Here is a 15,505-nt window from a genome sequence, read left to right on the forward strand (position 1 = left end):
TATCATTATAGATTTTAATGAGGCTTATAATCTAGCAATAAATATACAATATATTCAAAAGTATGGAGTTATAAAAAGGATGATTTATTTAACTTTCATTCTAAACTAGTCTGCAACCCAAAGGTTGTAGAAAGTAGGCTTGTAAGAACATAATTCTTTTGGTGTTATGGAGCAGAAGGATGAAAATAACAGAGGAAGAGAGTTTAAATTAAAGGGGGGAAATCAGTTGTTTATCTTCATTCAAAAGGCTTTTAAGCACAACAATAGTTTTGTAGATGTGGGAGGCATCTTGTGCACACCTTCTTTTTCATCTCAATCTGCTCGCTTGGCAGAGCATGGGAACTGCCTCGGCTGCTGCATCCCTGCAGTTCTCAGAAGATGGGGAGCAGTGGAAGTGGTAGCAATACTTGGGAAAAGGTGTCTCAGATTTTAGACCAAGTTGTTGTAAAGAGACCCAAAATGTGAAAAGTTATTTAGCAACTTTAAGATTCAGTGTTCAGTTTGAAAAATAAGCTTTACTATAGTTTTTGTATTATTGTATTTTTCTTGTTATGGTCTTCCTTATTGCTTTTATTCTTCTCCCTTCTTTCCTTGCTGGACTAAGTCTACAGAATGTCTCTGGCCAGGAGTGGTGCTAAAATGTAATAAGCTCCTGACAAGATCTTGCCTGAGCAGTGTAAGAGAGTGGCAGAAATTTGGAAAATTAATTATAGCCAGTCTTGCCCAAAGGGGAGTTGGAAACTCAGGTGGTAGGGGTAGCATTAAAACAAGAAAGAAGCAGCAGTAATAAAACAGGACAGATGAGACCCCAAAAAGTGGGTTTTCCTACTGTTGGATCAGCTAGATGTAAGTAATAAAACCCAAAACCAATCCAAACTGGACCCTTTTAAGGCTTGTAAGGGGAACCCTGGGTTCTGGAAGGAAGGCTCTGAGCTGCAGATGCAGTTTGGGACATTATTTAGAGCCCTTACAGGACACTTGAGCATTTGTGGGTTTGCATCAACACTGGTGAGGAGACAAGTAGGAATGGCATGTAGGTGTTCTGGGGTTTGTTGGTATCCTGATAGTTCTTGTGCTATCCAAAATAAGGCATAATTGCTGTCAGAAAACGTCTGTAATGTCTGCCTTGTTTTCTTCAAATGTCATGTTATGAGAGCAAAACTATGAAGCAGGGTGGGGGAAAACCCCTTGCTTATGGAAAGGAAGCACTGAATTTACTTCTGGTTTTAGGAAATCAGTGTTCAGCATAAATGCTTGGGGGATGGAATTGGTCATCCAGTGAGAGTTCCAGCCCATCCTTCATGCAGTCATATTCTAGACAACCATGAGAGAAATGTGGACTAAAGCCTGACTGGCCAAAGCGAAGTTTGAAGTTGCACATGTCCAAAGAAAGAAGTGATTTGTTTTCCTCAGAGCAGTTTTACCAGGTAAATACATGTTTAGGTTGCCCTCTGCCTCTTTGTGGGGTGGAGAGTTTGGAGCTGGTTGCAGATTCCTGTACCTCATCTGGCTCTTTTGGGATTCAGGGAGGAGGAAGCACTCCAGGAGTTCTGCTCATCAAGCACAACCTAATTATTTTACCTAAAGAAGGGTGACCATCAAAGTTCTTGAAACCGGTGACCCTCTGCCTGGCCACTGTGGGCTGGGGTCCTTCTGTGCGTCCTGGCACCCAGCTGCCTTTGTGGACACAGCTCTTGTGTGTTTATATACTCAGTGTTTGGGTCAGTAAGGAGACAGGGCTTCTGTAAAACCTTGATTTGGCATGTCTTCAATTTGCTTTCATTGTGTGGCTCCCGTGACAGTGGGTTGCCCTCATCTACTTTGCAATGTGTGCTAAGCTCATTCCAAGAGAGATCAGGGCATGTTCCAGGGACACTTTGCTTCTGGTGCAGTACTTACACTGCAGTCAGGGGCTTGCAGTGAACCCTTCTGTGCTCAGTTGACTTGCACTGGGGTAAAAATACACTAATGTAGTAGTGAAATGAGTTCTGCATTTTTAAGAAGGTGCAGGCAGTAATTCATCTACACAGAGCCCCTGCAAACAGAGAGGCCAGACCACTGAAAGTCACATGGTGAGACAGAAGTTTGATTGGGAATTCATGTGAGACCTCCTCCCTTTGTCCCAAGCTATAATTCTGTGGTGTGGGAGGTCTTGTCAAAGTAGTCCTGAGTTCTCTCTGGTAGAAAGCCTTTTGTTCATAAACAGGGAGTGTGTGAGACCTGTTCCTGTGCAGTCCTACATCGTGTGTTCTTTACAGCAGTTTATTTTTGATAAGCTACAGCACATTTTAATGTAATTGTTAACATGCCTAATTTGCAGCCACACAGTCGTATCAATAATAATGGAAAGTTGTTCACAGGTAATAAATTAGCATAGCATATAACCAGCAGAACTCTGCTTCTCAGTATATTGTTTCACGATCAAGAATTCAGTAGTTAAATATGCACAGCAGTGGGCTGAGAACAAGCTGTTCATTTTTGCTGCAAGCAGTACCAGTGGACCAGAGTAATCATAGCTCCCAAAAGCAGGACTGATTTTATTGGTTTTAAATAGGCTTTCATTATAGCACTGAGCTTATTCCAATTGCAAGAAGTATCACTGCTGTTTGTATTCACAGCGCTGACTGAGGGAAGGAGAGGTCTTGTTGGATGCAATGTAGAGGCTGTTTGTCCCTCAGTGTTCTATTCTGCCCTGCTGAAACATCTGAATTTATTATAGAAAATATTTTTTCCTATGTGGTTAAAGTTTTTTAGAAATGTAGAGTCAGCCACAGTTCTGAAATTTTGAATTCTGACTATTCTTTGGAGGAATAAAGGTCTTGCTTATTTATTGGCATCTGACTTAGGGACCAGCTGTATTTTGGTTCCATTTTTTAAAGGATTCTTTAGAAATCATGGAATCACTTTGCTTCGAAAAGACCTCTAAGATCACCAAGTCCAGCCATTTAACCTAATACTGCCAGGTCCACCACTTAACCATATCCTTAACACCACACCTGCACCTCTCTCTTTCTCTATAGGTTAGTGTAAAAAAGGCAAATGTGAGAGCTGCTCAGTCTGAGATATTAATGTATTCGGGTTATAATTAGTTAAGAACACATGCTGCTACCAGCAATGCGTCATTAATCTGCATGGAGCAGTTTGCAGCTATTTGTTGCTAAATTAGTGACACTTAAAAGCTGTTGTGTTTTTGTATTTTTTGTCACGGTAAAGAAAATTATAAATCTGTGACTAAAAATCCACATATGCACACTTAAGAAGCGGGCTGGTGTGTTGTTTGGTTTTCTTTGGGGTTTTTGTGTTTGTGTTTTAATTTACACAAGGCTGGTCAGTCAATGGCCATACACAGAAGTTGGTTGAAGCCTTAATGCTGTTTAAAATGTGGCACTGTACTTTATGGTGATGTAAAGACATGTTGCTTGTGATAGGTTCTCCTCAAATCCTTTATGTGTAACTGCACAGTCCTGCTTAAACATTCTTCCAGTGTTACTAGAACAGTTTAGAATGGTATTAATAGAAATTAGTTACACCTTTCTGGTTTTAATGGATTTAATACTGACTTTGGGTACCTTTTTTATTTTTTTTTTTCCTTAAACCTACAAGTGAAGGTGAATTACTTCAGATATTCTAGATAATCCCACATTTTTGTTTTGGCATGATCTTTCATAACATAATTTGGGAATTCAGGCAGGAACAAACATAAAAATTTTGTGTGAGCATTTCTAGAAATCAACTCTTTAAATAAGATGGTGACATTAAGTAGTGAATCAACTTGGTAAGTACTGAATGATCAAGCCTAGTTACTGTAAAATGAGATCTGGATGGTTTATTTCATTTTACAGAGTTTGGGCAAATAATTATGGAATTAAATTGCTTCCTGTTGGTTTCCTTCAGGGCATGAAGAACCTTCTACTGTGCTCTGCTGAGCTGCTGCACTGATTAGTTCTTCAGGTCTAATCTTTACGTGGCTGTGCTCACTTTCGTGTCTGTTTGTTTATGGGTTTGATAGTTGTTTTTCTGAAGTTACTGTATTCCCTTGATGGTCCTCTAGTGGATTATAAAAATGTACACATTAATTCCTTTCTCTAACTTCATTTGTTGAAGCCTAGTGGAGATAATTGGTGCTCATGGAACCAATGTGGTGGTTGGGAATGAGGGTGATGATCACTCCCAGAACTGATACCACTCATCACTGATAATCAAAGCTCACATTGTTGGGATGGTTGGAAGCTCAAATTGATTTAATTAAATGCTTACAGCATCTATTAACAATACCATATTAGATTCTTTATCACAGCAGCTACTTTGATTTTTAGAGTTTGCTTCTGCAGGTTGAAAAGTGATTTATAGTTTTAATTCATCTTAATTTGTGTGCTTAGGAAACATTTGATATAAAACTTTTTGTTGCATTTAAATTTCCTTGTTATCTGCCCTGCAGTGGCATGAGTAATAGGGAGCCCAGAACATGAATATATTGAAATGCATTAAATATTTTCAAGGAGAATGCTTTTAAGGTCCAGAGTGATATATGTCAAATGTTACTGAATGGATAAACATATGGAGATATTTTACCCTCAAGAAGCTTGGAAATTAAGCATCTCTTAGTACAGTATCTATTTGAAAAATAATTAACAGTAATAATAGAAATAGTAACTACTATTAGTAGTACTACTACTACTATTATTACTGCTGTGTTAAAGTACAATACCTGTCTTAAATAGAATATTTGTTTCATATTATTTATTCTGTTCTAAGGTTCAGTTTCTTTTTGTAGCTGCTGAAATTTATTATACAAGCATTTGAAATGATGCTGTGTCAGAGCTTGTCTGCACCAAAAATTGCTGCACCTCTAAACCTGTATTTAATAATCTGTAAAATGTTTTTACAGCCTAGAAAGTCTGTGTGTGTTTGAATGAAAGTATCTGTATCCTCTGTGCCAATTAAACAGTAAATTTGTCAATTTAACAACAAATTCTTATGTTTTCTTGATACTTAGATAAAATATTATGGTTTGAGGTGTGATGTAATCCAAACACCACTGAAATCAAGAGATTTCCACAGACTGCAGGAGAGGGTAACAATGAGCCTTTTCTAGGCACACCTAATGATCTGTTAATATTAGGATGTCAGACTTTGCAGAGCACCCAGCACTATTACGATAAATGTGCAAAGTGACAGTAGTTGGTGATAATAAACATCTGAAAGGCACCTGAGAGGCGTTCATGGCTCAAGGAGTCGCTGTGATCCAGAGCTGCAGAGATCATGAGTGATGGTTTGGTTTGGTTGGTTGTTTCCTCTTCGCCGTTTCCCCCGTGTTTGACTCTGTAAGGATGTCGGGATTGCTTTTGTTTGGAATGTAGGACATGGTGCAATTGCTTTTGTCACTGTCTTGCTGCACTTTCCTGTTACTAAGAGACTGTTACACTCAAATTGCCAAAGATCCAAGTGATGCCTCACAGATGAAATGTTTTCACAGCTTCTGCCCTTGCTCTGCTCTCACCTGCCCTTTGGAAATAGGGATTTCTGCTTTAAGAACCACACCCATACATTTCCTTCCATGCGTTCAGAGCAAAGAATCAAATTTATTTCCCTTGATGAGCACTGTTTTGTGGTGTGTTCAAGACAAAATATGTTTAAAAACCATGCTAGTGTGTCAGCCATGGAGCTGTGCTGGTTGTGTGGTTTGTTGTGCAGGCTGTGTAGCTTTAACAGCATGGTTCTGATCTCTGCAACGACATATTTATCCATCTAATAAGCTGTGTATATTCATCCCTTAACTTCCTTGAGCAATTCTTTTTTAACATGGTTGCTTTATAGAAGTGATGAATTTACTTTTGTTTCATTTCTCACTAGTAATGAACAACTTCTTGTTGTTTTAAAAGAGTCCAACCTGGAAATGCTTTTTAATCTCATACTAACAAGCTCAATAATTGATAAACTACAGAACTGCAACGTGCTTTTCTTTTACAGAGGCAAAGGAAATTGTTCTGAAGGCACAGATTCTGGCTGGAGGGAGAGGGAAAGGTATTTTCAATAGTGGATTGAAAGGAGGAGTTCATCTAACTAAAGAGTAAGTACTTTAAATTAAAGAAACATAAATAAATTGCTCCTTGTATAATATTTAGGCTATTTACAATAGCTATGGACTGTTTATTTTAATATCTGTCAATAAACTAACATTTTTTCTTTGTTTGTAGCCCTAAGACTGTTGAACAGCTTGCTAAACAGATGATTGGGTACAATCTGTCAACCAAGCAAACTCCAAAGGATGGTGTGACAGTTAAAAAGGTAAGATTTTAGCCTCTTAAAAGTTGAAAACTGTTTTCAGCTGCAATTTTGCATTAATAAGCTGGGATGAATGACGTAGATTTTTTTTGAATCCTTCTCCAATTCCGGATTGATTGCATCTAATTGATGAAAAAAAAAAGAAAAGGAAAATGTTACTTCTTTTTTCTGTTTGTGTATGTATTTTGTTCATCAATTTTGGCATACCCACTGATGGAAAAATAAATTGATTTCTACCATGTATATTGAAAGGAATCCTTTGTCGTAGGCTCATCTTCCATCAAATGCATACTAAATGGTGATATAAGTTCACATTGCATTAGCTGTACATGCTCATTAACATTTTGCTTACAGAAATAGTAGATACATGATTACCTGTAGTAATAATATTATCTGTATTTCAGTCACCCTCAGGTCTGGGCAAGTCTTAATAAAGCAACAGATGAATCACAGAATGATTTGAGTTGAAAGGGGTCTTTAAAATTCCTTCAGTCCAACCCCCTGCAATGAGCAGGGGCATCTTCAACCAGATCAGGCTGTTCAGAGCCCCATCCAAGCTGGCCTTGAATGTTTCCAGGGATGGGGCATCCACCACCTCTCTGGGCAACCTGTGCCAGTGCCTCACCACCCTCACTGTAAAAAATGTCTTTCTTATTTGTAGTCGAAATCCATCTTCTTTAGTTTAGAACCACCTTGACCTATTACAACAGGCTCTACTAAAAAGTTTGTCCCCATCTTTAAGTATTTAAGTTTGTCCCCATCTTTAAGCCCCCTTTAAGTATTGAAAGGTTTGCATGAGAATGATCTCAATTGAAAAAAAAGTGTCTGAACAGGAGATTCTTCCTACTTATTGCAGATACAGACCAAAATATGTTCATGGTAGTGATTGAGGTAGCACATGGGAGTTCATTTTCCAGTGATGGTGCTTTCTGTAAGGCACCAATATTCGCTTCAGCATAAATGGGTTGCTCTGTATTGGCCTAAATAAGAGAAGTAAAGATTCAGCAAGATTCTCCTTCAAATTAGTAAAATTCTGTGAGTCAGGAAATCCTGGCAATTGCCTATCTGCTGTATCTGTTTTTATCTCTTGCTTTGTTTTACTGAGCAAGAATCCTTATACAGGTAAGTAGGCAAGAGCCACACTGTATCTGATGCCAGGAAATAATTTGGCATGGGCTGAAGGAACTGCAGTTCACATTTAATATCCTGTGAACAGCTTGGTGTATTAGCATAGAAGGGGAAGGAACACCTGTCTGGAAAGATCCTGTCTAATGAGGGCTGGAGGAAGGTGTTCAGGCAGTTCTTCTCCTGGGGAGCAAGGAGAACAGATTACCATCACTCCTCAGAGTCGTTGTTAAAAAGAAATACTATATATTGAAATAGGAGAAACAGTATTAGCATTAAGGCATGTCTGTCGGAGATCCTGATAATACTAAGGATATAAGACAGGATATCCCTTTTCCATATTAAGGCAGTCTGCTTGGGAAAATTAGTATTTTAGCTTTCTTTTATAAGTTCTTTGTTTTTATTCTTTTGCCCTAGTTGGCCTGCCTTGAATACATCCATACACAGATTCTGCTCTTTTGTCAGATTGCAATCCTGTTCATCATTGACAGATTCAGTTCTGAAAAAGAAGCTTCTAACTTTCTTTGAAATTGATAGAAATGGAAGAAGGGCGTGGGTGTTGGGGGTTTTTCACGTGGATTATTCAAAGGATTTATATTAGGATGACTTTTGTGCCATGTACAGTGTAGATATAGAATATTTAACTTGTGGTTCCTTTCTTCCCCCTCCACATGTTGTTTGTATGAATGAACAGTAGGCAGGACTAAGCAGCAGGGGCATAGGTGAAGTTTAAGGTGAAGTTTGCACTACTGAACTTCAGATATTTATTTTGGTGGTACAGGATTATGTACAGCCTTGAGAGACTGGGTATTCTTCCTTTGCTATAGGGTTCCAGGGAAACCCTTCAGGAGATGGTTTGCAAGTATTTTAATGTTGATCCATGATAAACCAATGTGATGCTTTTCGCTGGTTGAAGCTGATCATCTGCTGTCATAGACTTTCATTCTGATTATAGAGTTGGCTTTTAAAAGTATGTTGGCTTTGAACTAGTATGTTTTATAGTTTTGGAATTGAGATCTTGATTCTTACTAATTAATGGTAAGAGCATACACCCTGCTTTAATTCATTTTGTAGCAGTTTGCACAATGTTATGCTTATTAGATAGTGAAGAAAGCATATTTAAAATTATGCACTAGGTCATCAAAAAACTATTTCCCAGCAAAATTATGTCTTTTTTAAAAGCATTTCTTGTTTACAAAGTTAGCTCATGTTGGGATCTTTAAGGTAGTTAGAGGAGCTGAAGCACTTGGGTTTGTAGTGTCAGGATTACAAAATCAAATACTGACATTTTAATCAAGGGGCAAACTACAGTAATATTGTTAACATATAAATTTAGCTATGTCTGAGATACCATTTAATGCAGCAGGAACTTAGTGTACTGAAAATGCCAGGCAGGCTCTTTGGGCTTGCTAAGGGCAGTGGGAAAGATGAGAACAAATCGCTGGCATTTTTGTTCTATTTCAAGGCATGTGCTTTCTCTGCATGTATGGAAGAGTTTGTGTGTCTACATGTACTTAAGGAAAATTGCATCTCAGGAAGAAAAGAAAAGGCATGTTTTTAGGGTTTGTGCTTTTTAAACTTTTCAGTGTTCTAGAAAGTTTGAGTAGTTTAAAATACTCCTATGTTTTAAAAAATTTAAGTAATAAGCATTTTTCAGAAGGAAAATAGTTATTATGTCGCTTTCTGTGAGGCAATCAATGAGCTAGTGTCAAGTCAGGGAGTGGAAGTCATGTACCTTTTAGATATATTTGTAAGGAAGGTATAAAAGGTAGAGATTTTCTACAATTAGAATAATTATGAAACAGAAAATGGTGGTTTCAGCTTTCTTTCTCAGCTTGTGCACCTGCTACAGAATTTAAAGTGTGTTTGTGCTTCTTCAGATTGATGTTTCTCAAATAAATAGCAATCTCCAATTCCCTCATAACTTGGAACCTGTTTTGTGAGTTTACATAAAATCCTCTTATGGCAGTTTGGAATTTGGAGAGCCTGGCTATCTGTGATGACAGTCTTCTCTTATCATGACAACCTGAGAATTCGCTACCTGTGTTTTCTCTCCAAGCAATAACAGAATGAACATTTTGCATATTTGATTCTGTTTAAAAAAAGCTGTTACAGTTACCCTCATGAAATTAGATGTGTGACTTAAACTTTTAGGTAGCAATTTGTTGCAAAGAAGGAAAGCTTGAGGTTGTCAGGAAGTTTTAATGAAAACTGATTTTTCCCCAGGACATTTTAAATATAGATATGATATGGTAAACAGATAATGATGCGTCATATTCTTATCAAAAGCAAAACAGACAAAATGTGAGAAGAGTCAACAGTCTCTAGATTCAATTTCACTATTCTTAACTGTTCATCAGTGTGTTTGCATTAGTTCTGTCATGCGAGTGATAGGTAGACTTAAACAAATAATGTTTAAAGACCTTGAACACCAACTTCCCTGGCTTTGCTCTGCTTCAAACAGGGAGGATGGTGAGGACAAGTTACTTTGTTGGGAGAAATTAGAGATATTTCAAAGTCTGACAATTTTTGTTCTAAGGTTGCGTATTGCAAAGTAGACTCTCAGTAGTTTTGTGAATTAAGACAGAGAAGTATCTGATGATGTTGACATTGTTAATTAGCAACAGTGAGGACAATCACTCCAGTTGGAAGTTGCAGTTGAAGGTACCTGATTTAATAATGTTAGTTCCACCTGCTGTGCCTGCAAATGTATTCCTCAAAACTTGTTGAATGTATTCCCCTCCTAAGTCTGGCCCTCACCCTAAGCTCCCACAAACTGTCTGAACAGTTCTGACAAGATCCAGCAGGATCAGTTGGTTGTATATGACCTGTGTCTAAAGTAACTGACTCACATTTTTCAGATACATTGATGCAGGATATGTAAGAAGGTGAAAACTTGGACGCAGGTAAAAATAGTAGCAAATCAAGGATGCTTTCCCTACCCTTGCTCGTTAATTTGACAAATCTTGGCACGTAGCCAAGCTATGTCTCTGAAGTTGTCTTTTAGCGTCCCTCTGTAGTAAACTAAAATAGGCAGATGCTTTTAAGTAGTGCAGTAGTTTTTTGCATTCTTGGTTCTCTCCTTCACCCTGGCTTTCTTTACTTTCCTTTTTGAACAGTCACTTATTTGAACTATTCCTTTACATCCTCTTATGTTGTATGAATAAAGCAAGGTAAAAGTAGAAGGAAACAAAATTACTATAAAGCAAATTTCTTCCAAGTCAAAATGACCATAAATAAATTTCATCTTTCCTTCAATTCTGAGCACTGAGGGCTTTATTTGATTCCTTGTTTCTTACACTTTTTTCTCCTCTTCTCTAATACATACTGCCTGGCAGAAAGTCCCTACATTCTTTTTTATGTACTCTGGAATAGAATGTCAAAAAAGCGACTTGGGTGAAAGTATAGTGCATCTTTCTTGTTTATAGTCCTTGAACTATGAAAACCCCAGAAATACTCATTTGATGGAGCACCTTGTGCTGGGTAGGCAGAGTTTTAAGGCTGCAGGTATAAAAATGCCTCTTGGATCTGCTGACTGAGAGAATTCATTTCTCCTTGTGGTACATTCAGCAATGATCTTTGTCTGCAATCATTGTTCAAAACTGTCACTTCATAAACAGACCGTGTTAGAAAGATGTTGCTACTTAATCCTTCTTAATTATATTCATATTTGGGAAGTGATTTTCCTGATTTCTACCACTTCCATTGAAAGTTGGGAAGTAGTAGCTCTCTTAAGGAAGAATGTAGTGCTAATTAAATTGTAGAGGTGGCTGCTTCACTTTCAGATTGAAAAGCAAAACTGTCGTGCAGAGCAGAACTACAGTCTTTGCACCTTAGATTATGGCATCTGTTATGATCACAGGCAACAATTGTTAATGATCATATGCAGATTTTTTCCTAAAATTAAGAATATTTGGGGAAATTTAGTATTCATATATCAGAACAGTTTTGTGAGTCCTTTGCAAGTGTAGAACTACTCAGTCTCTGAAATTGCTTCAATAGCTGTTGTTAAATTACTGCAAAAACAGTTCAGGTGAAGAGGAAGGTACAGTTATTGTAATGCTAAATTGGAAAGGACTTTGTGTTGTTTTTGGGAGGAGGGAAAAAAATCGTAGCAAGGACTTGGTATGGGCCAATTTCTGTCCCTTTTAATGTGGTACTCATAGATTCCAAATGTGGGATTTGAATCTCCTTTCTGTTTTGTGCTGTGGTGTCTGTCAGATACTGGTACCAAATGGCTCTGTAGCTTAGAGTAATAACTAGAAAGTAGTACCTCTGTGGAAAAATAGATGTCTGTGTTTCTAGATTGTGCCAGCATCTGAAGGACACACACCTGTTTGACTCTCTAAACTGAAAGTAAAATGCTGGATGGCAGAATTATCAGTAAACCCATTTTCTTAGGAAATACTTGGGCGGGGCAGGAATTTAGTGCAGAGATTACAAGGGCTGGGTGGCCTTTGGTCAGAATAAGGGAGGGAATTTAAGCCTGAGGTTTGCTGGTGAGGAACAGCACTGCTGGTGAGATGCATCTGAAAGCCAACGTGCCCGTCCTTGTATCTGTGTGATCTGCAAACCGCGTCCTTTGTGACTCACGTCTTTCTGGGGGCACATTAAAGTGCTTGTTGGGATGAAAAGGTAATATGGATGCAGCAGCAGCTGTTGGAAAATCCCCAACGATGAGGTGGTCCAGGTTTACATTGCTGGCTGCGTGCCTCAGTGAGAAGAGCAGCATTAGAGGAGTCTCTTGCTTAGAGAGAGAAGATTTCTTGGGAAAAACATCACGGGATTGTAGGACTGTAGTAAGAGCAGTGAAACAAATGTTTCTTTGCAGGATAGCAAGTATCAAACTGCTGCATTTAAGGCAAAGTAGAAGGACCAGTCAGAACCACTGATATTTTCTTTTCTTCCCTCTATTCATTTTTAGGTGATGGTTGCAGAAGCACTGGATATTTCCAGGGAAACATACTTTGCAATTCTGATGGACAGAGCCTGCAATGGACCTGTCATGGTTGGCAGTCCTCAGGGTGGTGTGGACATAGAAGAAGTTGCAGTAACTAGCCCAGAACTTATCTTTAAGGTATTGAAATAGTGGTTTACAATGAAAATTTTCCTTGTCAGTTGTCCAAAAGAATATTTTTTCCCCCTTTCTTCTCCCTTTTTCCCTTCTTCCATGTAGAAAGGAGACAGGAAGAACCATAAAAATAGTGTTTCATCAAATACAGGGTCAGACCTGTCATCTAGTAAATGAAGCATATTTAACATCTGATTTTATTAGAATTTTTCACTTAGAAAAAGATCTTAAATCTAGCTGTTATGTGATATGTTAAACTTCATATCTGAAATGTTTTATGAGTGAGTTTCACTTTCAGGAAGGTACACGGTTTTTTCACAAGTGGGTTGGTGCCAATATACTTATTGTTTCTGTGTCCATTTTTCTCTATTTTACAGAGTTGTTAATTATTTTTTTGTACCTGCAAGACTTTTCCATCTGAAATACAACTGTTGTAATTACTTTCTTAACGATGACTACACTGAAGTATTTTTTATGTTACTGTGGCAAGATAATGAGTAGACAAGCTATTCAGCTGAGAAAATAATTGATACAATCAAGTATAATTATTCAAAAAGTTGTAAAAATATTTAACGTGCATTTTAAAATTATATAAACTTCACAGTGTTACTGGGCAGTGACACTCATTGGCTTGAAAATATTCCAAAATATGTCATAAAAATTAACTAGACTAAATATTCGTCAATGCCATCTGTACAGTAATTAAAAGTGAAAACTGGTGTCACATTGTCTTGTCAGCGTGCAGCTCTGAAGAATTATATATTTTTTGGAAGGACTGTTTCACAGTCAGTGTGGTAATTATAACATCCCCTATAGGCAGCTGCTATAGCCTCAGTCTGGGGGAGCCTTGGCAAACAGCCAGGCTTTAATTACTAATTTGCACATGTATGCTAAATGTTTTCCTTTTGAAGTTATAAACCTCCATTCAGATTGAATATTCAGTTATATTTATGCATGTTACTGTTGCAGGAGGAAATAGATATTTTTGAAGGCATAAAGGATCATCAGGCGTTGCAGATGGCAAAAAATTTGGGATTCCAAGGACCTTTGCAGCAGCAGGTAACTTGGCTCTACTCCCTTGATTTAGGCTGAAGACTTTTTAGCCCAGCTCTATGTTCAATATTTTCCAGCAGGCAGGAAAGGCCAACTGTCATTACATCAGAATCACTTTGACATTCTAAATACTAAATTGCACCTATGTAATTGTCATTGGGCTTTAGCCTAATTGTTTTAAAGTGACAGTCCCTAGTCTTTGAAGCAGTCGATGGCAACATGCTGTTCCACCATGTGGGATTCCTTTGCTTTCATTGGAATTCCATTGGAGCTCTGTGAATGGTATGGGTAGAGCTGGTTTTGAAAATTGGCTTTTAATATAGGCAGAAATAAAAGTGTGTCTGGATTTGTGATTGAAACCTTTTAAAAATTTTTAATCTTTAACTCAAAAACAAAGGGCTGCCAGCTTGTTGTCTTTTCAGTATTTCTTTCTACACATATATATATTTTGAATATATGTATTTGCCTTTATGAATCATTTTGCAGAGAAGAGAAGAGAGCTCATTTAAGCTACTTTGGCCTGGTGTTTTTCTGTAGTATCAAACTGTCATTTTTGTAGAACTCATTTATTTTTTATTCAGCAGTTTTAATTATTTTCTATCCTAACATACAATTAACAAATGCATAATGATTAAGTTGATTAACATACATTTGAAGATTTAGCTGTATAGCTAATGAGGAGGAATGATTATGTAGAACCTTTCAACCCTTGAAGAGTTCTGGCACTTGAAAATTAACAGCAATATATGTATGGACTTTTAAACAACACATTTAAATAATGCTGCAGGAATGCATTTCTTTTCTCGTGCTGTCAACTAAAAGGAATTTACTGAAGCATGAGGACATAGTTTTTATAGACAAATCCTGGTATTTACTTATATGTTCTCTAGTTCTAGGATGGGATTTTCTGCTTTGCCTTGAAGACGCTCAGTACTTGTAGACCTTGAAGAGAAATGTTGACATTAAGCTGCCTGATTCAGACAGGTGCTGAAAGATGGAGCAGCCCTTAATAAAAATGAAGTGATTCTGGTGTTCTGGTGCAGTTGCAGCGGAGGACTGTGGCAACAGCAGCTTTTCAGGTGGCCCAGAGTCAATGCTGGGTTCATGGTGGGGCTCCCTCCCCAGTATCACTGCTGAGAGCCTCACCCCTGTGCTCTTGGGGTTGTTTGTCAACCTGAGTGTTTGTGCCAAGGAAGCTGCTGCACATTTACAACTGATAATTCTTTTAAGTCAAACCCACTGAGAATGCTTCAATTGATAGCTCTTGGGCAGGGAAGGCTTCCTAAGCAATCTGTGTGCTGCTTCCCAGCTATAGCTCTTTAAGGAATCTTATCACAGAATCATAGAGCAGTTTAGGTTGGAAGGGACCTTAAAGACCATCCAATTTCAACTACCCTGCCATGGGCAGGGGCTCCTTCCACTAGATCAGGTCACTCAAAGCCTCATCCAGCCTAGCCTTGAACACTTCCAGGGATGGGGACTCCACTGCCTCTCTGGGCAAAACTGGGATTGGGGTTGAGTCTTTCCAGTTGTGATGTTTTCTTTTGCATGACTAACCTTTAAGCATAACTAACCTAAGCATATCATGACTTATGCTTTCTTTTGTCTAATTCATTTTACTTATCAGGAGAGGTCCCAAATATTTTTGGGTTGTGTACTTCAGTTAGCTGATCAGTAATGAGAGGAAAAAAATTGAGTGGTTCTTTATTAGTGCACTTCATCTGCAAACTTATTTCAGCTAATAGGTTCACAGTGTGTAATGAACCAAAGGGATTTTTTTTACACGTGTTCATGTTGCTGTTTTTAAGTAATTCTATTAGTGGAAGAATGTTAAAAGATTACAAGACTTGGAAATTAGTAGTCAGTGGTGATACTTTTGGCCACGGAACGGGGCATGGAGATAGAGGATGAGGAGTAATGGGGAACAAGCAAGAGTATCTTGTAATGAGTAAATAAGCATGCTTCAGGCAT

The 15,505-nt window shown here is 38.0% G+C and overlaps 1 protein-coding gene across 3 annotated transcripts in view; it reads left to right on the top strand.

The window, feature by feature from the left end:
- SUCLG2 (succinate-CoA ligase GDP-forming subunit beta) overlaps positions 1–15,505 on the top strand; it is a 113,457-nt gene that overhangs the window by 44,116 nt on the left and 53,836 nt on the right. For all 3 annotated transcript variants that reach the window (XM_042014442.1, XM_042014424.1, XM_042014433.1), the window contains 4 exons: positions 5,971–6,070; positions 6,198–6,288; positions 12,335–12,487; positions 13,451–13,540. In XM_042014442.1, the coding sequence (XP_041870376.1) occupies positions 5,971–6,070; positions 6,198–6,288; positions 12,335–12,487; positions 13,451–13,540 (434 nt within the window). The remainder of the gene's footprint in view (positions 1–5,970; positions 6,071–6,197; positions 6,289–12,334; positions 12,488–13,450; positions 13,541–15,505) is intronic.

Source organism: Corvus kubaryi, unplaced genomic scaffold (genome assembly GCF_017639235.1).
Source record: "Corvus kubaryi isolate FWS band 111438036 unplaced genomic scaffold, C.kubaryi_AGA036_p1.0 136, whole genome shotgun sequence".
NCBI lineage: Eukaryota > Metazoa > Chordata > Aves > Passeriformes > Corvidae > Corvus > Corvus kubaryi.